Source organism: Lemur catta, chromosome 1 (genome assembly GCF_020740605.2).
Source record: "Lemur catta isolate mLemCat1 chromosome 1, mLemCat1.pri, whole genome shotgun sequence".
Classification (NCBI taxonomy): Eukaryota; Metazoa; Chordata; class Mammalia; order Primates; family Lemuridae; genus Lemur; species Lemur catta.
The window spans coordinates 148,843,454-148,871,450 of NC_059128.1; the positions used below are offsets into that span (position 1 = coordinate 148,843,454).

Here is a 27,997-nt window from a genome sequence, read left to right on the forward strand (position 1 = left end):
CTGGTGTGGTGGCTTACAGTAGTAATCCCTGCACTTTGGGAGGCTGAGTCGGGAGGATCACTTGAGGCCAGGAGTTTGAGGTTGCAGTGAGCTATGAAGATGCCACTATACTCTAGGCTGGGCAACAGAGCAAGACCCTGTATCCAAAAACAAAAAAAAAAACTATACAATTTAGTGGTTTTTAGTATATTCACAGAGTGGTACAACCATTACCACAATTTTAGAACAATTTTTTTTATAATCTTTTTATTTTGTAAGAGACAGGGTCTTGCTCTGTTTAAGAGACAGGGTCTCGGCTGGGCACGGTGGCTCACGCCTGTAATCCTAGCCCTCTGGGAGGCTGAGGCGGGTGGATCACTCGAGGTCAGGAGTTCGAGACCAGCCTGAGTGAGACCCCGTCTCTACTAAAAATAGAAATAAATTATCTGGACAACTAAAAATATATATAGAAAAAAATTAGCCAGGCATGGTGGTGCATGCCTGTAGTCCCAGCTACTCGGGAGGCTGAGGCAGTAGGATCGCTTAAGCCCAGGAGTTTGAGGTTGCTGTGAGCTAGACTGACGCCACGGCACTCACTCTAGCCCAGGCAATAAAGTGAGACTCTGTCTCAAAAAAAAAAAAAAAAAAAAGAGAGACAGGGTCTCTTAAAAAACGCTTAATTAATTTTTTTAATAGAGATGGTATCACTGTGTCTCCCAGGCTGGAATGCAGTGGGTATTCACAGGCGTGATCATACCACACCACAGCCTCAAACTCCTGGCCTCAAGTAATCTTCCCACTTCAGCATCCCAGTAGTTGGGGCTACAGGCATGCACCATGGTGCTTGGATGTTTAGTTTTATAATAAATTGACAAACTGTCTTCCAAGACATTCTATCATTTTATATTCTTACTAGCAGTAAATGAGTGTTCCTGTCACTCTTCATCTTCACCAGGTTTTGGTGTTGTTAGTGTTCTGGATTTTAGTCATTCTTATCAGAATTATATTATTATATTACTATAGTTATTATTCTTATTAGGTTTGTAGTGTATCTTTGTTATTTTAATTTGCATTTCCCTGATAATATATGATGTTGAATATATTTTCATATGCTTATGCTTATTTGCTCTCTGTATATTTTCTTTGGTGACTGGATGACACAAGGTACCAACTGTCAACTCCAGGACACTAGGAGTCTATTTTCGCGACTCAAGATACCAGTGAGTGAGCCCTTCTCCACTGCGATGCAGCCACTAGGGGTCAGTGGTGAGCTAGCTCCCCTGTTTGTCCTTACAAGATGCCTCCCGAAGGTAAGCAAACTTCAGACCTACTACTAGTGAGGCTGTTGTCCCATTACCACCACCTTGTGCAAGACAATCCCTTTCCCCACCACAGGGAGCCGCCATCGGCACGCCCGCGCCCCTCCTCCAAGGCTTTACAATGAGCCAGGCACTCGGTTATTTTACCCAGTTCTCACCATGACCCTGCATGGCAGCTATTTAATCCCCAGTTTTTAAGGTCAGGAAACTGAGATTGAGAGAGCTGAAACAACCTGCCAAGATCACTCCACTAGTAAATGGTGATGCCAGGATTTTGCAACCATCTCCGGGCAGGGCCTCTCCTTCCCGCTCTTCCTGATGTGATGTGCTGTGCAGCAGAAGGAATAGCAACACTCCTGGCATGTGACATTTTTAGGACACTTCTCACATGTTGCATTGTTTGGACTCTACCACAGGTCCGTGAGGCAAGACAGGGCAAAGCTTGGTGACGTGCCCAAAGTCTCTTGGTTTGCTAAGAAGATAGGAAATGTGAGCCCAAAGTAGAGACAGCTTCAGACATGGTGAGGAGGCAGCAGGACCTGAATTAGGGGCCTCTGGAGGCTGGGATTTCTGGGCCAGGGCCCACGGGGGTCTCTCCTGAGGGAAGGATGACAAAATCTGGGCAAGAAGAGAGAGAAGCTCCCCGTTGATTCACTGGAACCGAGATATAGAAAGGTCAGGAGCACAGGCTGGAATCAGACGCCCCCGGGCTTGGACCTCTCTCTGATCTAGGCAGGTCACTGAACCTGTGAATTGGAGGCAGAATCTTCTGATTCTCCCACGTCCAGCTCCACCTGTCTCTAAGCCTCCCGGAGCCCCAGCAACACGTTTCCCCTCGGGCTTCCCAGCTTGCACTCCTGGCTCCTCCGGCCTATTCCCAGTCCCCCCTCTGGGCCTGTCTCCGGCTTCTCACCCTTTTTTATTTTTCAAAATATTAAGCGGGGACAAATGTTTTTGTCACTTGGTTCACTTTTGTAATGTTTGTTTGTTTGTTTTTTTTTGAGACAGAGTCTCACTTTCTTGCCCGGGCTAGAGTGCCGTGGCATCAGCCTAGCTCACAGCAACCTCAGACTCCTGGGCTTAAGCGATCCTACTGCCTCAGCCTCCCGAGTAGCTGGGACTACAGGCATGAGCCACCATGCCCGGCGAATTTTTTTTTTTTTTTGTATATATATTTTTAGTTGGCCAGATAATTTCTTTCTATTTTTTTTAGTAGAGACGGGGTCTCACTCTTGCTCAGGCTGGTCTCGAACTCCTGACCTCGAGCGATCCACCCGCCTCGGCCTCCCAGAGCTAGGATTACAGGCGTGAGCCACCGCGCCTGGCCAACTTTTGTAATGTTTGAATCACAGTTATAAGTGTGCCCATCTCCTGAGTAGTGTTCAGCGTACCTGCTGGGTAGGCATGTGCACCCCCACCTCCCCCAGCCCAGGACTGTTCTGATACTGCACCCTCGCCTGGCCGCCTTCTTTTCCTAGTTTCTACTTCCTTACTGTTTTTTTCTGGGAAGTTTTTTGTGATAAAACACTTACCCAGAAATCCTCATTTCATGGTCTGCTTCTAGGGAACCCAGCCCAAATCTAAGAAAGGCTGATAACGTGTACTTTGCAGGCTTCTGAGGATAAGAGCGTGCATGAGACAGCCAGCAGAGAGGCGATCCACCGCACGGCTGAGCGCAGGGAGTGCCAAGGGCAAGACACCCGTGCCGGCTGTTAGGAGTGGCCCAGGAATGGGAAGGGGATCTCAGAGGACATGGTGGAGGAAGGGTAGTGTCTGCTACACATCCTGATGACATGGATAAGGAAATAGACTCCGGCTTTATGTCTCTTACCCAAATCCCCTCAGCTACTGAGTGACCCGCTGGGATTCAAGCCCAAGTCTGCAGTGCGGTGACAGAACACAGGAGGACAGGAGGATCGGGTGCAGCAGGAAGGTGGGGCCAGGAGACCAGAGGCGGCAGAGAGAGAGGGTGTTGTGATAATGTACACGTAGAGGGAGAAGCGTGGTGAGCGTGGAAATAAAGAGGAAGGAGCCAATGATGGGGTCATTTCAGGAGAGATGACATGATCTGGTGAGAGACTGGAAACAGAGAACACAGTATGTGAGGTCTGTTGAGAACAGGGAGTGTTGCTGGTGTTGTTCACTGTGGTATCCCTAGCATCTCAAACAGCGTCTGGCACACAGACGCATTCAAGAAATATTTGTTCTAGAGCAGATGATGCATAGAGAGAGAAGTGATGGAAGATGAAGCAGAAAGCATAGTTAAGCCCAGTGCAGTGGCGCATGCCCAGAGTCCCAGCTACTCTGGAGGCCGAGGCAGGAGGATCACTTGAGCCCCAGTTGGAGGTTGCAATGAGCTATGATCACACCTGTGAGTAGCCACTGCACTCAAGCCTGGGCAGCAGAGCAAGACCCTGTCTCTGAAAAACAAAACAAAACAAAACAAAAGCATAACTAGTTAAATTTGCATTGCCTACTAAATTCTAAATACCTTGCATAGATTTGTTCCATTTATTTTTTAAATATGTATTGGGTGTTTATTCCACACTGGAAACTGTTTTAGGCAATGCGAATACAGCAGTGAATGAGCACAACAAAAGAGGAAGAGGGACAATATGACAAACAAATCAATAAACAAGGTAACTTGGCCAGGTGCAGTAGCTCACACCTATAATCCTAGCACTCTGGCAGGACAGGCTTGCTTGAAGTCAGAGTTTGAGACCAGCCTGAGCAAGAGTGAGACCCAGTCTCTACCAAAAAGGAAAAAAAGAAAACTCCAGCCAGTTGCTGTGGTATGTGCCTGTAGTCCCAGCTACTCAGGAGGCTGAGGCAGAAGGATCGCTTTTGAGGCTAGGAGTTTGACGTTGCAGTGAGCTACAATGACACCACTGCACTCTACCCAGGGCTACAGAGTGAGACTCTGTCTCAACAAAAACAAACAAGGCAACTGAGCACCCTTCCTCACAACCCTCCACCCCTTCGTATCTAAAAAAAAAAAAAGATAGCTTAAGTTAATGATAAATGCTGATACAAAAGGAGAAAGGAAAAAAAATATTCAACAAATATTTGAATACGTAGTTGAATGTTGAATGAACTAATGAATAAACAAAATGGCATTGCCAGAGCATTTGGTCTGAGAGTGAGACAATGGAGGCACCCCTGGCAGGCAGGGGAGGGTGCAAAGGGAGCCAGTTGGGAGGAGAAAAGATGGTTCTGTCTGACGGCATGTTGGGTTTGGTGGTGGCAGAGATTTCCTGGAGAATTGACAGATATGAAAATGACCTTTTAGGTTCACAGTCATGTACACACACACACACACACACACACACACACACACACACACACACACACACGCTTCTCTGACACGATCAAGAATGAAAATAATTAAGGCAGAAAAGAACCCATATGAGTAAGGAAGGGCTCTTCAAAAATAGAGAGTGGTACTTGGCCTCTGCCCCAACTGGGCAAACCGCCCCACCCACAAAAGGCACACGCTGGGCCATTCCTGTCTCCAACAGGCCCAGTCCTCGGAGGTGGGCTCCTGCCTGCATCTTGGTCTGTCTTGCTTTGGGAACAACGTCCTCAAGGGAGATCTTTTCAGGGAGGTGATGTTGGGTGGAGGGTGTAGCAATAACGGGTGGTGCTGGGATTATGACAGAGCTTGTTTTTCAGAGATTCTGCTGGAATTGGCTGGGAACCTCGACATGCTGGCACCTGCCCAGTCCTTTCTGCATGAGGGGCGTGAAACAGTGTATTCTGGGTGGATCCCTCACTCCTTCTCTTCAGATTCCCATCACAGACCTTAAGGTTGTGGGCACATTCCTAAGGCGAATTCCCAGACCTCAAGAGGAGCTCTCTCAGTCCAGATTAGAGACTGCGTTTAAGTCACTGCTCCACCCTACTCCATTCTTACTACGCACTCATCCCAGTGCCAGCCCCACACACATACCCTGTAACTCATCTGGGAGAAGGTGGTCTATACTGTCGAAATCTCCCCATGCAATAGGGTCTCTCCCTGCCTAGAACATAGTGTAAAGTGTTAAAATTTTCAGACTAATGCCAGTGAACTCTGCCCAGAGAAAATACTCTGACTTTAGCCTTTTGCAGTAAGGATAACATATATTACCAGAAGTAGAATTCTAGATCTTGTATATGACAGCCAATTTTAAAACATGTTGGGAATGCTTAGCCATCAAAGTTGGCAAAATCAGCCTCAATCACTAAAATCAAAGTTGACATCTTTTGAGAAAAACACAAGGAAATTACTCCACCCAAGAAAACAAAGTTGTTGTGGGCAACCTGTCCTAGCAGGCCCCAAGGGGCTTGGTTGAGCAGAGTTACATTCACATCACAGAACCCACCAGGCAAGTGGGAATACCCAAACTGGGTATTCACACGTCCATGTGACTTTTGACTTAAAAAGTCATGTTCACATTTGTCAATGTTGCATAAAAATATCAGCTCCCAAACCCAGCCCCAAACTCCATATACCTTCTTCCTTCTCACAAAAAGGCTCCTCATTTCTTCCAGGAGAGTCTTTACTCTGGCACTAGGCTTAGTGTGGAGAACCAAGAGTAAACGTAAGTCATAACTCTACCTTTTAAAAAAAGTTGGTTTTCCGGGGAGAGAAAAAAAGATCAACACTGAAAATGGTGAGTTAGATGAGAAGACTATAATTGGTTACTTTTTTTTGGAGAGAGTCTCACTCTGTCACCCAGGCTAGAGTGCAATGGTGTCATCATAGCTCACCGCAATTTCAAACTCCTGGGTTCAAGCGATCCTCCTCCTGCCTCAGCCTCCAGAGTAGCTGGGACTACAGGTGTGCCACCACACCTGGCTAATTTTTCTATTCTTTGTAGAGACAGGGTCTCACTCTTACTCAGGCTGGTCTTGAACTCCAGACCTCAAGCAATCCTCCTGCCTTGGCCTCCCAGAGTGCTAGGACTGCAGGCGTGAGCCACCTCACCCGGCCTGAGATCTTGTCTCTTAAAAAGAGAAAAAAAACCCCAAACCCAGTATTGTATTTATTTTGATCACATGTGCACTCCTGGTTGGCTGGGCACACTGTGTCAGCCTCACTCCCAAATGCAAGCTGATTACGCTTTCTGCCACTATAATATTGCCATGGCCATGGTGGCGGCGGGGGGGGGGGGGGGCAGAGATCTGGAAGAGTTCACCCTGACAATGAAACCCAGGATGTTCCTTAGTATCCGTGGGGGATTAGTTCCAGGATGTGGATGGAACCCACCAATATGGAGGGCCCACCGTATCTATTGGAAAAGATCCACATATAAGTGGACCCTCGTGGTTCAAACCCGTGTTGTTCAATTGTACCTGCTGCTGACACCTGCTGGTCCAACTAGTCGCATGGAGCTCCCAACACAAGGGGGCCAGAAAAGGAAAATCAGACCTTTGCACTGAAGTTTTTAATGCAGATGTGTCATTTTTTTTATTTGTTGACTGTACCTTTTCATAGAGATAATTCATATACCATAAAATTCACCCATTTAATTGTGAAGTTTAGTGACTTTTCAGTATACTCGCCAAGTTGTGGAACCATCACCACTATCCAGTTCCAGAGCATTCTTATCGTCCCCAGGAGAAACTCCAGAACAGCCACTCCGAATGTCACCTTACCTCCCCACCCCTGGCAACCACTGACTCACCTATCTCTGCGTATTTGCCTATTCGTATTTGCCTATTCCGACATTTCTTGTATGTCAATCAGATGCGTCTGGCTTCTTCTACATTTTTAAGGTTCATCCATGTCACAATATATACCAATACTTCATTCCTTTTATGGCTGAATAGTCCACTGTAAGGATATTTCCCCTTGTTTGTCCAGTGACCAGCTGAGTGACATTTGGGTGGTTTCCACTTTTTGATTATTATGTTGCTCTGAACATCCATGTACTAGTTCCAGTGTGGGGAGGTCTTCAATTCTTCTGCATATATACCTAAGTGGCATTGCTGGGTCCTACATTTAACGATATGATGAACTGTCACATTGTGTTCAAGTGTTTACACCATTTTACAATCCCACCAGCAATGCATGAGGGTTCCAATTTCTGCACACCCTTGCCAATACTATTGTATTTTTTATTATGGCTGTTAACTTTTAAGAAGGGCAGGCCAGTGGCCTGCTACGAAAGAGTCCAGTCATCCTTAGAAAGTTTGACCCGTTCTAAGCTCACACCTCACCCTGTCTGAGGAGGCTGCAGGAATCAGGGGGTGCTGAGGAGCAGGTTTGGATTTTTTCTGTAGCTTTCCTTCCCTACACTTCCCTCAGAATGGGGTCCTACCTTATCTTACCAGCTTCTCCCGGGGCTTTTTACAGAGGATTAAGCAGAAAAGAATCCTTTCCTTAAAAAAGAAAAAAAAAGCGTACCCATCTAACTTTTATATCCAACAAAAAGTCTCCCATTGTGCCCCGGCTAGGGGAAAAAGAGAAAAGAGATGAGGGGACTGGATGAAGTGGAGCATGGGAGGAGGGAAGAATGGAGAAAGGACTCAGTCCATTAAATTACACTCTTGAGTTTTATGGAAAACTTCTATTCGGGATGGATGTGGTACATTCCGAAGCTGAGGGCATCAACCTGGCAAACACCATCCTAAGTGCTCAGTGCCAACCTGGGGTTAAGTGAAAGAAAGAAGGTAAGTCCCCATGCCAGGCACTGATGCTCTGCACTTTAAAAGGTGGTTCCTGTACTGTGGGCAGAAGACCTACCACCGTTAGAACTTCTGTAAATTCTTATCACTGCAGGAAAGGGACAGCAGGCAGGAAAAAAATGTTAGGAAAAAGGTGGAAACTGGTGTGCTGGATGTCCCTGGTTTGCCACGCTCCATTCAAAGGTCAAACCTGAGGCTGTGTGAATAGATTAGGCAGAAAACAGGTGAGCAAAGCTGGGGAAAGTTTAACTCCAGTGAAAAATGATGAAGTCTCAAGATAAGTTCTGACCACGTGGGCTCAAAAGAACAGTCTTTATCCACCTAGCATCTGTGGTTCTCCCCGACCCCAAAGAAGCCAGGTGGGTCAGTTGCTCACTTCCCCTGGGGACACTGTTTAGACCTAAATGGTTCCCGGGCCCCCCACCCAGGCAGAGGTTAGGAGGCCAGCACCCGCCAGGACAGGGAGGGGTGCGGGGCAGTGGCAACTGGGAAGTCATGCACTTGCTCCTCTGCTCCTTAGGAGAAGCGTAGGCCTGGGGCTTACAGATCTGAAATTTCCCCAAGAATCCAGAAGTCCAGATTTTAAAACTTCTAGGTTCTTTAACATTTCCTGTTTTAAAATGCTGCCATTCACCTTTTGAAACTGCCACACGGGCTCAATTTGGCCCACCAGCCAAACAAAGTACAGCCCCCAGGGCTGTCTACACCATGGACTCCCTTTTCAAACACAGTGCACACACCCTTATTTACTTTGGGTTAAAGGATTACACAGACACACTATATCCATGGAAAAACCCTCTCGTTTATTTGATTAAACAAAAATAAAATAAGCTGCATAGGAACAATTTTAAAGTCCAAAGAGACACCAACTTTGTTTTAAGGCTGTAGTAGCTGATACAGCATATCTCCTTGCTACCTTCTCCAGCCTTCTCTGTGGACCACAGCGATACATTCAGAAGCCTGTTAGCTAACACAGGAGTTTTTGAACACTTTTCCATTGGTTCTTCACCTGCTCATTGCCTGTCATGCCTGCGGCCTGCAATATTAACATTTAAGATTTAAAAGTGAAAGCCAAAAGAGAAAGAGAAAAAAAAAAAAACCAAAAACAAAAACCCACTTTTGCCTAAAGGTTTGGGGGAAAATCTTCATTTCCCCACCCATCCACTGAATTGATGGGATTCACACTACCATGGCAATGCCCATTTAAAACGTGGCAAGAGGCCATCAGTACCCCAGATGGGCTGCAGCATGGTTCCTGCAGCCAGGGGAGTTATTCTGGTAGTGCACATTCCTTATACCATTTTTACCTTGGACAAATAAAAATAAGAGGTTTAACTTAGTCATTTTAATATAAGGCAACATGCTCACATTAACTCCCCCAATTTTGCATTTACTTTTCAAAAAAAAAAAAAACTCAACTGAGTCAATATTCTACAGTTTAAAAATTAAATCACTTTGCTGACCAGGCATGAGAGCTAATGGACAGTATTAAGCAAGATTCATAAAAAAATACTAACAACCCTCCCACCCACCCAAGTATACCTAACATGCTAGTTAAAACCAACATCCCTTACCCACCCACCCTCACCTGCATTGATTTTAGGAGAAAAGAAAAAGAGAAATCTTACCACCTTAAAAACAAGAAAACCCCAGAAACGTGAAAATTTTTTCTCTGAAGAAAGACAACTACACAAACTGCTAGAAACATAAACAACTATTACAGAGCTGGTTATTTAAAGAAAGTAAACACTTTGCTACACACGTCAACATTCAGTCAGTGTGCTCTGAGATAGAGCCTTAAGAAAAATACTACCTGAGCTTGTAAGTTAATACAATCATTAAAAGGAGGTCTAAGACCATGTGGATACACAAAACTTTTAGAACCATTCTTGGTTAAATGATGATGGAAAACATCCCACCAGGCTGGCTTGTTAACCCGTAAGATCAGTTTTAAAAGTAGACATCACTGAGGTATTTCTTCACCATGACATTTTTAAGCCCAAATCACGATAACTACAGTGGTCTTAGGACCCTCCTCTCTTCCAATCAAACCAAAAATTAACTAGGGTAGAGGGGTGGGAGATCAGTACAGTATATCTTGGTAATGTGCTTCTCAACTTTATCAAGTATTTAACAAACAAGGGAGGAAAAAAAAACCCGTCAACATGTTACCTTTGGTAGAAAAGAAAATTAAAACACAACACAAAAGAGCAACACATACTCCACCAGTCACTGCTCAGTAAAAACAGTGACTGCTGCAACATCATGGTGGGGGAAAAAATCCTGCTGAGTCCAAAAGGCTATAAATACAATCATGAAGTCAAAAGGATTCTCATTCCCTTCAAAAATTTGAGGTTTCCAACAACTTGACCTTTGGAATGGCTCTTAAAAGGGTATTATTTGCAGACATTCAAAATACAGATAAAATATTTTTCTCTTGAAGAGAAAAAGAGACCTAAAGGTCTCTATTTGTAATTAAATCCTCCAACAGGTCAGATTAACCAGTAGTTTCCTAATACTGAACAACATGACAATGGCATGCATCATTCTTTTTTTGTGGGGGAAGGCCAGATTGGAAAGAACTACTTGGATTTATGACTACATTTGCCTGATGTTTCTCTTTTGAGGTCTATCAAACACTTCTCATGGGAGAAGTCAGTTCTTGAGTTATAACATTTCTTCTAGAGGTAGCTTCCTGCTCCCACTCACTCCCCACTGGATTAATACTATGCGTTTCGATACCTGTCAGATGCTAACATGAGGTAGATGACTTTCGCCAAAAGTGAGGTAGAAACTCGACAGAAGCAGTCAGTGTGGTGTGGGGCGCTGTGTGTCCTGTGCTCCGGGCCTGCAGGAAGCCAGAGAAAGCCACAGAGCTCAGGTGACCCTGGCTCCATGATATCATCACCTGTGAGTACAAGAGTTTGACTTTTATACAGCCCCAGACTGTTGGAAACTCATTAAGAGTGATGTTTTAAATATACCTTAAATATACCCTAAATACTTTTTGGCACCATTGGATTTAAAAAAATAAAAAAAATAAAAAAAAACAAGCCTAAAACTTTGGCATATCTTTCACTATCTACCAGAACACAGCAATCTTAGAATCTTCCAGAGAGGAAGATAACACATGTACAACCAGTATTCTGCTGCTTCAAGCCTAAAAGACTTTCCTCTTCAAATAATTAAGCTTTGGCTTAACTAGAGTAAATCAGACTGAGCCAATCTCAAGTTATTTCTCTTACAAGTCCAACACAAAGTGCCTTGTTTCTGGCAACTCTTTTGGCCCGACACATAATTTAGATTCTGTTTGTGGTACTCTTGTCATGTGTTTCCCCAAGTAAGTTAGACTTAAGAGGCACTGAGGAGTCAGTGCACTTGGGGTATGGCGCAGGCTACTGGGCTCCAGTCAACTCAAGTGCCACCTGCTAGCCACAACAGAGCACAGGTTCTGAGACAGGACTGATTCTCATGACCAAAAGTAATACTTTTGAAATGTTCAATCAGTGTCAACCAAAAGTGTTTTTTGTTTTTTTTTTGCCATGGGTTATTTAGATTTCCATTAAGCATATCAATATTCAAACCTATATATCCAAATCCAATGGTCATCTCCAAACATAAACGGACCTTACATCCCACCACACGCCATCCTTGCCCCCTGACCAGATCAGACCCACACAGGGACCAACCACATTTGCTCCCTAGAAACATTTTATTCTCCTCCCTCACAATATGCAGGACCTTTCTCACCATGTTGAACACTCCCCTCTTTGGAACCCAATTTCTAGCTACCTCAGCATCACCTCATAGTGGCAGGAGATGTGCATGTAAAATACATGTACTTCTAAGGGCCTCACACCAGAGAGCACCAAATGTTGGCTTGTATCATCTTTCTTTGATTTGGAACACTCCACATCATACAGTAACACTCTCCAAAGTGCTTCGCACCAATCCCTATGGATCAGGAGTCAATCGTGGGCAGCCACAAATGGCCAATGTTTCAAAAACAAAAGCTTCCCAAATGTGACCGTGCTTCTCAAAGGCCACTCATGCACCATTCTGGGTACAGAAGGCAATGAGACGCCCCACCATTGAGCACACAGAGGCAGTATCTCCCACTTGCATACTCATTTCTGGGGATGACTCAATTTGCTCTAAGCCTGCAAATTTGTCAGTCTATTAATTAAGACCTAATAATTTCAGCCATGGAGTGGAAGCCCTGGCTCTGCAACCAAATCCACGGTAAAATGTTAAATTAGTAGCTTTACAGTTACTGCTACTCACCAAAAAAACCTCTCAAAATATTACTACACATGAGCAAATTGGGAAGGAAAAGAGGAGAGTGAAGATAATTACGAAAATGGAGAATTTTTTAAAAGGCAGTGACTAACTGAAATAACTTATCCCAGACACAATCATGAGCTACTGTTTCTGAGAATATTTTTATCAGGATCCATTTCCTCGATAAAAAATTTTTCAAGCATTTAAAACCAGTTGTCTTTGGTATTTAAAGGGTGATTTGTTGGGCAGGTGGGGAGAAGGGAGGAAGATCAGCACCAAGTTCCTCCGAAATAAAAAACAGTAAAAATGTTTAATTATATTAACTCTTTACCAGTCAAAGACCTTAACAGCACAAAGGCAATTGAATAGGCATTGGGGAAGGATTCACTATTAGATTCTTCAATAAAAGAAAAGGAGCTTCTATCAAATAAGACTCTTAATGTCTTCCCACCCTGTAATGCAGCAGCTGAGAGACAGTAGTTTGAAGCTACTTTTCAATTTTTGGATCTTTTACTGCATGCAGTTCTCCTTTGTGAGACGAAAAATTTTCCCCCATTTTGGTCACACAGAAACCCTAGAATTAAAGCAATAGGAACAGACAGGGTAGCTTGACGTAGTCAGTTAAATGTCCAAAAGAGGTAGATGGGAAAAGCAATTTGATTGACTTGTCACATTGTCCTCATCATCACCTTTTCTATTGGGATGACAAAAGCAAATTGCTCTGTTTGTCCATTTATTCTGTTCATTTAAAACTGCAACCGTTTTGCAACGGAACTTTGTCTTAAATACAGGAGCAGAAATCGATCCATTAGTCTTTTCTGATTAAACAAGAGGTCTCCCCTGTAAACCATCAAGGGTGGAGAGCACCTCTTTTCCCTGAGGAGCCTTACTCTGGAATTTGGTTCTCACTTAAGTACCTGGGAAAATGCGGGAACTGATGTGGGTCCTGACAAACAGGGCACCAGCTACACTTGCTTCCACAGGGAAGATAGACAATGCCCAGAAGCACAAAGTTTTGTACTCAAGTCCAGCTTGCAACTAATCAATCCTGTAAAGTGACATAGATTCCATCCCACAGTTCTGCAGTGGGAGCCTTGCTTAAATTTTCATTCTTTGGTACCGAGTTACAGGTTTAAGAAGATATCACATCCTACATTTCAGGCTGGGGCCGTTTGGTTTACAGATCTGTTACATTCAAAGGCCTTGGCTGGGAAAATTCACGATAACCAGGAGGTCCTACAGCGTGGCTCGGGTGCAAACAATTCTGTAAAAGTGACCCGGGCAGAGTGTGTGTGAATGGGCTGTGCCTCTTAATTTGACGTTCAAACGTTCCATTTCCCTGAATTTCCAAAGCAGGAAAAAATTGTGCTTGTAAAACAAAAGTTCGTTCCTTTATCTACTCTTTTTACGAAAAGAAACTCCTAGCTCCACAGAACAACATTCAGTCTTGGGTCAGGGACTGACTGACCGGCCCCTCCTGCAGAGTCCCTAGTTAGGGGTGCCGTGCTTCCGTGTGCTCTTTATCACGGCCTCAGCACACACAGGTGTCCACCCACACTCCCGTCCACACGTCAGCCCACATCTGAAAACCCTCTTTGAGAATGAGGTCAATATTCTTCCTTCCATTTAACTCCATAACCAACGGCAAAGTAAGAATACTTAATGCTTGAGAATACTTTTCCATCAAAAATCCTGAGCTAGCTACATCTATTTTTTAGAAACCAAAGTGTGAAAATAAAAGGTTCTTGGGGAGGCGGTAAGTCATTTTTAGCTTTACTACTTGGGTGCAAGATGGCTTTAAAACAAACACACACACACACACACACCCACTCCCTTCAAAGAAACAAAGATTACATGCCCTAAAATATGAATGGTCTGCTTTTCTTGGCTAGCAAGCCACAGCCACAACTTCTAGGATTTAAGAAAAGATGCTGAAGAGGATGTTAAACACACTGAGGTATAAAAGAACAGAGGAGAGTCCTCTGTTGCAGCATTTAAAAAAAAAAAAAAAAGAAAAAGTTTTCCCAAAAAGATCAAAACAACACAATCTAACCCCACATAAACACAGTATTCTCAAGAACACAGATACTCTATAATTATGAATTTTACATCTTATTTTCCATGTTTTATAGTTTTTTGGTTTTTTACTTAGTAGTTTTTGTGTTTCCTTGGCTCAATCTACAGAATACACCCCACCACACGCATCCAGTGCCCTCCCAGCCGTAAAGATGCTAGGCTTGTGCATATCGTGCCCCGCGCGGGGAAGAGGGAGATGTGAACTCCACCCAGGAGGAGGAGGAGGAGGAGGAGGAGGAGCAGGAGGAGGAGAAGAGGGCCTGTTGGAGAAGGAAATGTAAAAGATTTATGAGGTAGATAGAAATCATCACTTCACAGGCTCAATCCCTGCAGAAAAGATAAGTACATTCATCTGTAAAAAAATAAAGATGAGGTAGGACTTAAGCAATGTTGTACGTTTCTTGTTCTCTTAAAAAAAAAAGAAAAGAAAAAAATTTCCCTGAGACTGTTTCTTCTTTGAAATTCAAAAACGAGAGAGAGAGAGAGAGAGAGAGAGAGAGAGAGAGAGAGAGAGAGAGAGAGAGAGAGAGACACGCACACATGCACACCCCAAACACAGAAATCTAGAAAATGCGATTAGAAGACGAGGATTCGATTGTTGCCAAAGTCCACCACGACGATCATTCCATCAGGGGTGATGGCGATGCCGGAGGGGCGGTCCATCTGCCCAAAGCTGCTGCCCTGGGCGCCAAACTTGCACAGGAAGCTGCCGTTGGACTCAAACATTTGTACCCGGTGGTTCCTGGAATCGGCCACAATGATGCGCCCTTCCTGGTCCACAGCCACACCTTGTGGGCGCAAGAACTGCCCGTTGCCGGTGCCCTCTGAGCCCAGGAAGCGCGCCGATTGGCAGTCGGGGTGAATGACCAGGAGCCGGTGGTTGTTGAAGTCGGTGACCACCAAGTGGCCCTCGTGGTTGAAGGCTACACCCCGTGGGGAGTCAAAGTGCTTCCAGAGAGCCCCCTCGAAGCCATACTTATTTAGGAAGAGCCCGTCAGGCCCAAACAGCTGGATCCGGTGGTTCCGCGTGTCCGAGACCAGGATCTTGCCCTCGGAATTCACCGCCACATCCCACGGGTAGTTGAACTGCCCATTCTTGGTTCCCTTCTCACCAAACTTGAGGAGGAACTGGCCCTCAAAGGTGAAGATCTGGATGCGATGATTGTCCTTGTCGGCCACCACGATCCTGCGTGAAGCGTCACAGGCCACCCCAGCCGGTCGGTCAAACTGCCCAGGCCGTGAGCCCAGGGTGCCGAATTTGTGGTTGAAGGCACCACAGGGCTTAAACACCTGGATGCGGTTGTTGCTGCGGTCGGCAACAATGATGTAGCCCTCCTTGTCTACGCTCACGCCCCAGGGGCGGCAGAGCTTGCCGTCGCCATCACCCTCGCTGCCAAAGCTCAGGCCCGGCAGCCCAATGCCCACGTAGCTGCGGCCCGACTTGACCACCACCTTGAAGGGGCTGTTCTCAATGTGCTGGTTGCACAATGTCACCGACACCAGGTGCTCGCCCTCCAGCTGGGGCCGGTAGCTCACCACGTAAGTACCGTTCTGCTGATCGCTCACCTCTGCACCAAACAGGTTGCCATCGGGGCCCAGGACCACTGCTGACATTAGGTCACCCCCAGAGAGGCGGGGCTCACCATCGTGGTCATAGCCGATGACAGTGAAAGAGGCCACCTTACCCTGGAGGGCCCGCTTGAGGCCATCACCTGTAGCCTTGGTGAGTGGTGCAAAGGCCCCACTACTGACGAAGCCAAAGGACTTAATGGCGAGGTACAGGGCCTGGTCAGGGGGTGTGAACATGACTCGGTCATCTTCCTGGGGCTGCAGGAGACTTCGCACGGTCTTCAGCTCCTGCACCTGGGCCAGCATCCGGTCTCGGGCCAGCAGGATGTCCAGCGCCCTGCCCTCCTCCAGGACCTGCTGCACCGCACTGATGGTGCTCTCGAGCTTGTTGAGGTTTTGCCGCAGCTTCTCTACCTGCAGATATAGAGACTTGGCTTTCACCTGGCGGATCTTCTCTACCTGGAGGGAAGGTGAGAGGAGAGAGAGACAGACACAGAAGCTTAGAACCAGCACAGAAAACAACTCACGTAACCCACAACTATGCATGAGGAAGCCTCAGACTAAACCCATATTGAGGGACATTCTGTAAGATACAACTGGCCGGCATTCTTCAAAACTGGCAGAATCAAAAAAGGCCGAGGAACTGTTCTGGGTTACAGAAGATGACTACTAAAGAGACGATGACAACCAAATACAGTGAGCAATACTGGATTGGATCCTGCACTTGGGGGAAAATAGCTGTTGAGATCACTGTTGGGACAACTGCTGAACCTTGTCTATGGACCAAGGATTAGATACCAGTGTTGTATCAAGATTAAACTTCCTCATTTTGATAACTGTACTATGGTTATGCAAGAGAAAGTCCTTGTTCACAGAAATAACAATATTTAGGGGTAAAGGCGTTGTGTCTTCAACACACCAACTTACTATCAAATCACATACATACATATTGTATGTACATACATGTACATATAGAGAACAATAAAGCAAATAAGGTAAAATATAAATAATCAGTGAATCTGGATAAAGGATATATCGAGTTATGATTATTATGGCAACTTGTCCGTAAGTTACAAAGAAAAATAAAACTTAAAAACAGCCATGCAGCTGGTGCAGTGGTACACACCTTGCAGTGCCAGCTGCTCAGGAGGCTGAGGCAGGAGGATCGCTTGAACCTAGGAGTTCAAGGCTGTAGTGCATTACGCTATAATCATAGTGCAGTGAATAGCCACTGCACTCCAGACTGGTCTCTAAACAACAGCCATCTGACAAATGTTTATCAAGCACCTACTCTGAGCCAGAGATTGGAAGTACTGCAGTGACCCAAAGAAGATATGGTCCTAGGGGCTGGATGTGTGACTCACACCTGTAATCCCAGCACTTTGGGAGCCCAGAAGTCTGACACCAGCCCAGCAACACAGCGAGACCCTGTCTCTACAAAAAATTTAAAAATAGGCCAGGCGTGGTGGTGGCTGCCTCTAGTCCCAGCTACTTGGGAGGTTGAGGCAAGAGGATTGCTTGAGCCCAGCAATTGGAGGTTGCAGTGAGCTATGACGATGACACTGTACTCTAGCCTGGGCGACAGAGCCAGACCCTGTCTTTTTAAAAAAGAAAATACGGTCCTTGCCATCACAGAGTTGTATTTTAGAAAAGCAGATTATCATGAAGCAAGCAAGCAAAGAAATAAGATTATGTCCGACAGTGCTAGCTGTTAAAAAGTAGAAATAGGATGTGAGAGACGGGGACTAGAGCGACCTGACTGAGACACGGGGTGGTCAGGGGTAGTTTCGTTCACCAGTTTAGACCTAAAAGTTGAGACCAGCAAAAGGCTTAAAAGGAGAGCTACCCAAGCAGAGGAAATAGAAAACACAAAGATCCTAACTGGGGCATTTGACTGGTATTTCAAAAAATGGGGGAGTGACATGTTCTTAAACAATTAATTTTGTGGACATGGATTGGAAGCAGACAAATGAGGACACAGAGACCACAGATCACTCAGGTGTGGGAGGGTCATCGCTTAGCCAACAAAAATGGCTGGGAAGGGGGAGAGAAAGGTGGCACAGAGGATACTAGTGGCAGAACCAACAGACTTCCCAATGGATGGGAAGGCTAGTCTGGTACCCTCAAAGACTGAATTTTAATTTTTTTTTCATTTTTAATCACGGGTACATAACGGTTGTATATATTAATATTATAAGACTGAATTTTGATTACAGCTATACATGGAGCCTGACATCTCTTCAAAGATTCTCTCTCTCACTCTGTCTCTCTCTCACACACACACACGCACACACACACAGAAAGATTGTGTGGAGAATATAAGGAGATTTGATGAGAGACCTAATTCAAGATCACAAAAACCCCACTCCCATAGTTTTTCTTTACTTCTATATTTTAAGAACAGATTTTAGAAACTCAACTGAGAACCTGAAAAGCCCCATACCCGAAATTTGAAGGTATCAAGTTTCGGGCAAAAATTTGCCTGTATTTTTTCCAAAGGAACCGTCAAAAATTTAAAATGTCATAATATATGAACATGAATTCTGACCTGTGAAAATAATTCCTGTTTCTGAGGTTCTCGAGTCACACTATTTAGAAATATGCAATTTTGCCTGACCAATAAAACACTAATTTCTCCATTCTGTGAAAGTCTCCTAATTACATCAAGCTAAAAAGCTTCTGCACAACAAAGGAAACAATCAACAAAGTTAAGAGACAAGCCACAGAATGGAAGAAAATATTCACAAACTATCCATCTCACAGGGGCTTAATAACCAGAATATATAAGGAGCTCAAGCAACTCAATAGCAAAAAAACAGAACAAAAAAAACCACCAATAAAACAAACCAAATTATTATAAAAAAAAAAAATGGGCAAAAGATCTGGAGACATTTCTCAAAAGACACACAACACCCCCGTATTCACTGCAGCACTATTCACAATAGCTAAATTATGGAATCAACCTAAGTGCCCATCAGTGGAAGAACATACAAAGAAAATGTTGTGTGTGTGTATCACACACTATGGAATATTAGCCATAAAAAAGAATAAAATCCTATCATTTGCAGCACCATGGATGGAACTGGAGGCCATTATGTTATATGAAATAAGCCAAGCACAGAAAGATAAATATTGCATGTTCTCACTCAGATGTGGGAGTAAATAAATAAATAAATAATCTCATGAAAACAGAGACTAGATTGGTCAGCGGGGGATGGGAGGGGGGAGGAGGGAAAAAAGGATATAAATATATTTATTACCACTGATCTGTATACTTAAAATGGTAAACATGGTAAACTATAGATGCATATTTCACCTCAATAAAAAATTTTTTAAATAAAAAAATAAATATAAGTCCCCTAATTCTAAGCAATGAAAAAAACTAAGTTACCTACTTCACTGAAAACAGTGAGGTTCACACTGTTTTGCAGGAGACCATGACTTCTGAGTGCTCTACAGATAAGGGGCCACTGCTGGGAGGCCTGAATCTTAACCTGACCGCCCTTGCCGGGGGTGTGGCAGTGACGCAATTTTGACCCATTCATGCTTTTTCATCTGTTCACTCTAGAACCAGGATGTGTGTACAGAGGGGCCCGTGTGGGGACAGAGAAAAGCAGCTTTGTCCTTTGGGCCAAACCTCCACCTTTGGTTCTGACCTGAGATAGGCAGCTGCAGCCAACACCATGAAGTGTTGGAATTTATAAGAAAATTTCCAGTGGAAATTTATAAGGCCTAAGAATGATGAGGTGCATCCAGATACACAAAACTGTTGCCTTAATCCTTGTACTCATGTGTTTTCATGTTCAATAATTAGAGATGCAAGAAAACAAACATTTAACAAAGAGATGCCCAGAGACAACCAGGAAGGCTTTGCTGGGAAGGAGCAGAAAAATCAGTAATTAGTCAAAGCGATGGGGACTTACACAGGATTTGGGGCAAAGTTCCACAGCAAAAAGTAAAGATAAAGACTGAGGTGTAACTATAGAATAAGCAAGGTTATTTGGAATGATCTGAGAATGAGGTTTTAGGCAAGTACAAAGAGTTTATTACATGAAGAGGAGATTGGCTCTTCTTCCAAACATGCTTCTTCTAAGAGTAAAAACTTTATTTCTTCTGAAAGAATTGCCTTTAGAGAGGGGACAGTGAGTCAGCCTCACAGGAGGGAGGGTAACTAAGGTGAGAGCTGCAGAAACTCCCCCCCAACAAAGGCCTTTTTCATCAGGAAATCCAGAAGAGTTTGTGGCAGAGTTCACTACAAAGCTCTCAGGTTGCAAGAAGTGGGCCCCTTCGGTTATAATTAACATCCCTGGGTGGCGTAACACTGGCAGACCCGTGGGGACATCTGAGTGTCTGAAAACTATGTCAGGACCACAAAGGTACTCCACAAATATGTGCTGAATTAAATCTTTGGACTAACAACCTCCAAAACTCCTATCAAAAAGCAATTCAGCCATATTCCTTGAGTGGTCAGAAGATGCAGAAAGCAGCTAGTGGTGAGGTTAACTAAATGGAAAATAAAATGCAAAATCCATTGTAGCTTTGTAGAATGTTTTGGGGCACAGTTGTTAGCAAGGGTCACTTTCAGAAACCCAGATGCCACCCATACTGTCCGTCGTACAGTTTGGAGATCAAGAGCAGAGCACACACACACAAGCACACCCTTTTAAATCAGCTACGCAGTCTTATTTTTGTGTTCAGAGAGTGTAATTATAGTTACAGAACTGGTGTGGAGTATTGGCTCGTTGACAGGCATAACTCTCCCCCCTCCTGAGTGGGGACATAAAGTCAGAAAAGGAAGAGTTGAGATGCTGACTTGGGTGGGGTGAATGGTCTTTCCAGCTGATTTTTATCTAAACTGCACACCAGTGTGCTCAGCACTCTTTCCTGCTCCAACAGGAAGAAAGGACACACACTCACTGCCCTCCCAAGGGGAAAACTGGTTTTCCACAAGAGGTCAGGAAGTGCAACCAGCCAGGACACCAAAAATAAGGATGTTTCCTACCAGCCTGCCTTGCTTAACAACAGTTTTGATTGTACTCTCTTCTTTCTGCCTCGCTTTGAGTGGATGCAGTTTAAAACTCGAGGCTGGTTCCAGCCTTGGTTACCCGACTACTTCTGAAAGGCCTTCTTGTTATTTAACCGCACGGACAGCACCCAAAATGTTCCAGAGACCTCTGCATTTTTCCACCAACAAGCTTTCTGGAAAATTACCAAGTGTTCTAAACTTAGAGCTTGGGTCCCAGATCTGCAATTAAAATGCTCAGAGTTCTGATGGGATTCACAGAAAAAAACCTGGGCACAGTCTGCGCGGGGGCAGGCCCGGGGCAGGGGATGCTCTCCCCGTTACCTTCCACAGCAGCTCGCACTCGCGCTCCTCCAGGGCCTTCCTGTGCCTTGCAGTCACGGCTTTGACCTCCGACTGTACAACCTTTGCCTTCATCTCCACCTGTTCTGCCACCGACTGGGCTTGCTCGATGCTCAGCTGGAAAACCAAAAACAACCCTGAGGCATTAGAAGGACTGTCACTCCTTACTCATCTAAATCTGCTTCTATCAGCCCTGAAAAGCCAACACCCTGGGTCCCCAGACCACTTGGTCCCCTTCCTTGGAAAGAAAGCAGGCACTTAGCGGGAGACTGATGTGTAAGTGAATGAGGTGCTGGCAAGAGCTGGGCTCCTTTGTATGAGAAATGGCACCTACACAGTGAATGTCGGGACTGTCAAGAGATACTCTGACACAGAGAAACCAGTGTAGTTGGGTGACAGCCGAAAACTGGAAATGAGGATCGAATGAAAAATGTACAACTCCGGTCACACGAGCAATGTTCCCAGGCTTTCTGGCCTCTCTCTCTGCCTGGGGAAAACGCCCCAAGCTGGCACACCCGTCCTGTGAGGACGTACAAAGGCTAGTGGCCGGTTCACCCTGTTCTTGTCAAGTCACTAGCAACACAGCTCATTGCAGCCAGAACCAATGCCAAGTGCACACTGGGCACACGTGATCTACCCAAGAAACCGTGCCCTGTGGTCAGAGACCATCTACGCTCCACCATACACCCCACCCCGAACCACCAGCCGTGTGAATCAGCAGCCAGTTTAATCAGACGTATTATTGTTCATGAAAAATTAATCTGGACAGAAGGCATGGTGTATTCATTAATATTACATGCTGCGTCTTGAAAAGCCACAAGGATTTCTTTGAGATACTGAGGTATTAAATCAGGGATTCCGAACCCACTGTTGATGGTGCAACAGGTTTTAGAGCAGGTGACCCAATCGGGAGGCTCCTCGGGAAGCACAAAGGTTTTGGAGCCTGACCTGGGCTCAGGAATCAGTTAGGGTGACCCACCGGCTATAGTGTGCCCTAGACTGCAGGGCTGCTGGGATGTGGGACTTCCAGCACTAAAACTGGGACAAACCACGTAAGCCAGACTGCTCAGCCATCTTTGGAGTTGGGTTACTTGGATTCAAATGCTGGCTGCACCTCCTACTAATTTTAAAGCCCTGGACAAGTTCTTGGTCCTCCCTAACCTCAGGGAAGGGTAAATGTGAGGGGAATGCAGAGCAATACACGAGAAGAGCTGAGCAAGCGCCTGGCACAGAGCAAAACGTTGTGATTAACAGCTCTCAGCTGACAGGCACCTGGAACAAAAGTCACTTCCCCCAAGCCCACATAGCATCTGTCGTAAAAGAAGTCAGATCACATGCCCAGGCCTATTCACACTTCCTACCTTGTTTTGAAATTGTCTTATGACATTTGAAACATCCATGGCATCACACAAGCCACACTCACAGTGCAGCGCCCAAAACAACCATGGCTCAAATGGTTGACTGCCTAACTGCATTCTCTGTCCCAATTCCTGTGAGACCTAAGGACGCACCGAGCTGACCACAGCTGGCACTGGCTGGATCTGGGTGGCTCACAGACTGTCACGGCCAGGAATGCCTTCTCTTCCAAATTTGCCCTAAATTTCAAAACTCAGCTCAGGTGCCACTCCATTCCTGAAGCTGGAAGCACCTTTCCATAGTATTTCTGCTGTATCTTTACAATTCTGTCCCAAGTGCCATTACATATCAAACAAGGTGGGGACTAAGTACATAGTCCACGGTACTTAAGTCACCTGAGCTGTTACAGAACAATCTATCTGAAACCTCAGAATGTGACCTTTGGAAATAGGGTCTTTGTAGATATAATTAGATAAGATGAGGCCACACTAGATTAGGTCAAATCCTAAAATCCAATAACTGGTGTCCACAGAAGGTCACGTGAAGACACAGATACAGGGGGTGGAGGGGACGGGGACAGGGAACCATGTCATGCTGAAGGCCGACAGTGGGAGTGTGGGAGTGACATGGGTGCAAGCCGAGGACTGCTAGCAGCCACCAGAAGCTAGGATGAAGAAACGAAAGACTGGTCCTGACAGCCTTCACAAACAGCAGGGTCCTGCTGAAGCCGTGACCTTGGACTCCCATCCTGCAGATCTGTGAGAGAATAAGTGCCTTTTGTTTTAAGCCTTTTGCGGTAAGTTGCTGTAGCAGCCCTAAGAAACTAATACAGAAGCCAACAAATTGAAGCAGACACTTTATCCAAAGTACCTAAAAGACAAAAAATTAGAATGAACAATCAAACAAGTGTTGATGGGGTTGATAAATTTTGAGCATCTCAGGTTGTTGATCAGGATTCATTCAGGAAAAAAAGAGAAATCTCACTAGACATTTAAAAAGGCAGAATGTAACACAGGGAAATGGTTAAACAGGTACAGGGGAACCGCTGGGGCAAAGAGCACAGGGAGGATCAGAGGTAGACAGGAACAGCAGCAGCAGCAACCTCAGCTTCGGCTGGGAGCAAAAAAGAAAAAGCTGTGGTCACAAGAACTCAGAAGTAAGGAGGTGAGGTTATACTCAGGTAATTCTGACAGTGGCAAAATCTGGAAATTGGAACCAACTTCTAGTGCCAGGGTAAAAAAAAAAAAGGCCACTTTTTAAGGATTAGAAGCAAAATAGAAGTCCCTTCTCCAGATATGTGGTTTGAAGCATCACAGCCCCAGCACCACATGGCGAGGGTGTGAAAAGGTGGGTTAGAGCTGAGAGAGCTTAATATCTGGCACGCCCTGTTTTTAGATGTGTTATTAATTAGCTGGTGTCCAAGTCAATATTTGACTGAGGCAAACAAGCCAATGTCTATAAAATTTCTTAACACTTCCTCAACAGAAAGCAGAAGTGGCAAACTGCTTTCTATTTATATTAATGTCATTATGACTTGCCAAACTAATTTTTTCATTTAAAAAAATATCCAGAAGATGTAGAAAAAACAGACTCATATTCCTACAAGAGCAAGGACTGGCAGAAGAAAGCAAGGACCACTCCCTTTGCATAGGAATGAGTTTATTGCCGAAATCACCTCTCTCAGTCTCCTCCTGGGGCTTTCTCCCTTGTATTTCCTGTCAGGTCCCTAAAGGACGTGTGTTTGAAACTCTTGTTCTACAATAAGAACTGTTTCTTCCATTTTGCAAACAGGTAGAAGTGATTCAAAGCTTTTATGGCAATTTGAGTAGTCATCAAGCATCCATATACTATCATGCCTTGGGTTGAGAGTCATAAAAGCCCTACTCTGTAAGGAGAGGCAAAACGGTCTTTCCGCATCAAATTGCACACAATCCAGTCAAGCTCTGTGTTCCAAGTAGTGCAGGCCAGGACTTGTGGAACTAGTTCCCAATCTCTAAAGAAGGGCATTAGAAGGAGATACGAGGCAGATGGGCTGGGACGTGACAATGGGTACAAGGGCTGGGTAAATGTCCAAAAGAGAAATGCACACTTCCCAACAAGAACAAAGAAATCACCCAACAAGCATGGTGCCCGAGAGAAAATTCAATCATCTTTTAGATGTTAACAGATCCAATCAAACATTTGCAAGTTGTGAGTCTTAATCTGGAGAATCAGTGCCCACCAGCCAACTATTTTGAGTAACAGCCACTCCGTATGGCGGAGTCTGAAGCCAAACCTGGGTTTCAAGGGGAAGGGTGCAGACACCGATTAGTGATGTCTGCGTGGAGACCAGTGCCCTCACGTGGTATTTCTCGTGGTAGTTCAAGTGCCCCACGGTCTGGTCAGAGATAATAGAGAATGCAAGTATCACCCCTACACTTGTAGGCCACCATGTTAGATACACGGCACTACCATGGTCCACTCTAAAATGTAATTTTTATCACACCTAGTATCTCTGAAACTATGATTCACCTTAAAATCATCAGTGGGTTTTTTCTCCTTTCTCAGTTGCATGTAATATAGATGTATATCTTAGAGTCAATGGCATCTTAAATGTGATGAAATGCAGAAATTAGCTTTCTTATCTATATTCTGTTCATCACTGTCCCAAAGGAATTAGTATACCTAAGACACCCTCTAATTACACAAATGACCAAAATTTTATATCTCTAGGAAAATAAGCCAAATTAACACAATATGATGTCCTAAAAAGAAAATGAGTTGTTGCCCTTTAAATGCCCCCAAAGCATTTATGAGGTGCTACAGGCATCTTCCATGGTTTCTTTGGCTGTGGCTGATTCACCAGGGTAGATTCTCTTTACAGGGCTATCTAAAACAAGGATGTATGTCTGGGTCTCTTTCTAGAACTAAGAATCTTAAGAGAAGTTGTAAGTTTTTTAGAATCATAACTTAGGAACTCTGATTCATAGTCAGTGGTACATCTGACAAGTATAATTTAATACGAGATTAAAAAGATATTAAACGTGGAAATGTACCTTTATGGTATATATGCCCTTTCCATCAAGCAATGTATTAGAAGCTCACAGGCAACATACAAACTGATCTTGAAAAATAAGTGGATGAGGACATCAGGACTGGAGGAAAATGAGGTGTCCAAGACAAAAGGGCCTCATTAGGGAGGTTAACACAGAAACTACATGCAGCATGCAGTATGTATGGGGCTGCTGATTTATTATAGGAGAGGGGCCAGGAATTGCAAGCCTCCTGGGCACCAGCACAGAAACCTGATCACCGGTGTGATGTGGGGTCCAGAGTGCCCTGAGAAAGGCAAAACTGCTGCATTTCTAGGAAGTGTATATTATCTCCAATCACAGAGAGGAAACTAACAGAGAGATGCCACTGGGTGAAGGAAAGGAATATGGAGTTACTGAAAAAGTCTTTTCTAAACAAAAACTGGTAAATGGAAACTAAAGCACACAATCCAAGTAGCACTGAGTCCAGTTGTATTGTAAAATGTCACTGATATTCACTTAAAGCAGTATAAAGTTTATAAGGACTTAATCTACCTGCAGATTTGGTCTGGCCAGTAACCTTTACTTTTGGGGTGTGTTCTTGCTCATTCATTTGGTCCAAAGAGCTACTAGTCATAGTGCCTCTGGACCCCAGACTATGCCCAATGAGAGGAAATAAAGGAAGCTGGACCAATCAAGAGCCCTTCCCTGGGAATTTACATATGGATGTTCCAGCCTACCTTACACCCCCACCCCAAAAGGAAAGGGGAGGAAAAGGGAACTAACTCCTTCTCTGAGAATGGCTTGCTGAAACAGGCCAGCCCAAAGAGTGCTCCATTTATGTCCACCCTTTTCTCTCCACTACACGGACAAAGCCCAGGTTCAGTAGCAAGAATGAGGTTACCCTGGAGAGAGAAAGGCAGAGCCCCAAGGTCTGAGTCCCTGGATACCTGAAGCCTGATCCACCCATATTCTACATGGTTTCCTGACACTACACTTCCCATTCAGTCATTTGCACAGAATCCAAATTAAGACAGCATGGGAGGGCCAGGGGCTCACACCTATAATCCTAGCACTCTGGGAGGCCGAGGCAGGAGGATCACTGGAGGTCAGCAGTTCGAGACCAGCCTAAGCAAGAGTGAGACTCCATTTCTACTAAAAATAGAAAGAAATTATATGGACAGCTTAAAATATATATAGAAAAATGAGCCAGGCATGGTGGCACATGCCTGCAGTGCCAGCTACTCGGGAGGTAGAGGCAGGAGGATCACTTAAGCCCAGGAGTTTGAGGTTGCTGTGAGCTAGGCTGATGCCACAGCACTCTAGCCCAGGTAACAAAGCGAGACTCTGTCTCTCAAAAAAAAAAAAAAAAAAAAAAAAGACAGCATGGGAGAATTTTTAATTAGCTCATTGTGCATTAAAGTAATTCAACCATGATTTTCCCCATGACATTTGGGAGGAGGGAGGGAAGGAATAAGGAAGGGGGGGAGAGAGAGAGAGAGAGAGAGAGAGAGAGAGAGAGAGAGAGAGAGAGAGAGAGAACGAACACATGAGCATGCCAGCCTCCTGGATGAGAACTGACCATCAGTTTTGAATTCAAAATGCAAATCCTCTACTTACAGTCAGTGTAACCTCTGGCACATTACTTGATCTCTTTGAAGCAAAGTTTTCTTTCAGGTAATGGAAAGAATGACACTTACACTTCAAAGAACTGCTATGTACACATAAAGCATGGAATTCAGTGCCTGGAACAGAATAGAAGCTAAATAAACAAGTGCCACCAATTCGTACTGCCGAAAGGGGAAGATCTGTAGAGACCTTGAGATCTGGGATTTTTGGCAAAGCATCTAAACCTTGTTCTTCCATCCCCACATCTGCAATAGGGGGGGAAAAGTTTCCTTCCAGTTATACAATTTTTCAATGTAAACTGGAATAATATCTATTACTCTTGCTTTGACATAAAGAGTGCCAATAGCGTTTACTTTTAAATTGGGAAGATAGGTCCAATAAAGGAAATGAAGAAGAGTAGGGCAAAAATAGCTATAGCTGGTTGTCTACAACATCCATTTCACTTGTATTACTACTGCCGAACTACAACTAACATTAGATGAAAAGTAATAGAAGCTCCATCTTATTGAAGGCTACAGTGAGACTGGATTAAAAACTCCCTTGCAGTTGATGTGGTCATAAGGCTGGGTTTGGGTCCATGAAGTATAAGCAAAAGTATTAACATTATCCAAGACTTCTGGGAAATTTGAGTAGGAGAAATTAAAATTTTAAGTATTTAAGCCACTAGTTTTGGGGAGCAGAGAGACAGCCTGTTACTCATTGCTAAATGCATTAAAACAAAACAAAACCGTAATCTGTGGCAG

The 27,997-nt window shown here is 44.6% G+C and overlaps 1 protein-coding gene across 1 annotated transcript in view; it reads right to left on the minus strand.

The window, feature by feature from the left end:
• Positions 1–14,900: 14,900 nt before the first annotated feature.
• TRIM71 (tripartite motif containing 71) overlaps positions 14,901–27,997 on the minus strand; it is a 67,223-nt gene continuing 54,126 nt past the window's right edge. The window contains exons 3-4 of the mRNA XM_045537501.1: positions 21,241–21,375; positions 14,901–16,352 (exon numbers count right to left, since the gene is read on the minus strand). Of these exons, the coding sequence (XP_045393457.1) occupies positions 14,901–16,352; positions 21,241–21,375 (1,587 nt within the window). The remainder of the gene's footprint in view (positions 16,353–21,240; positions 21,376–27,997) is intronic.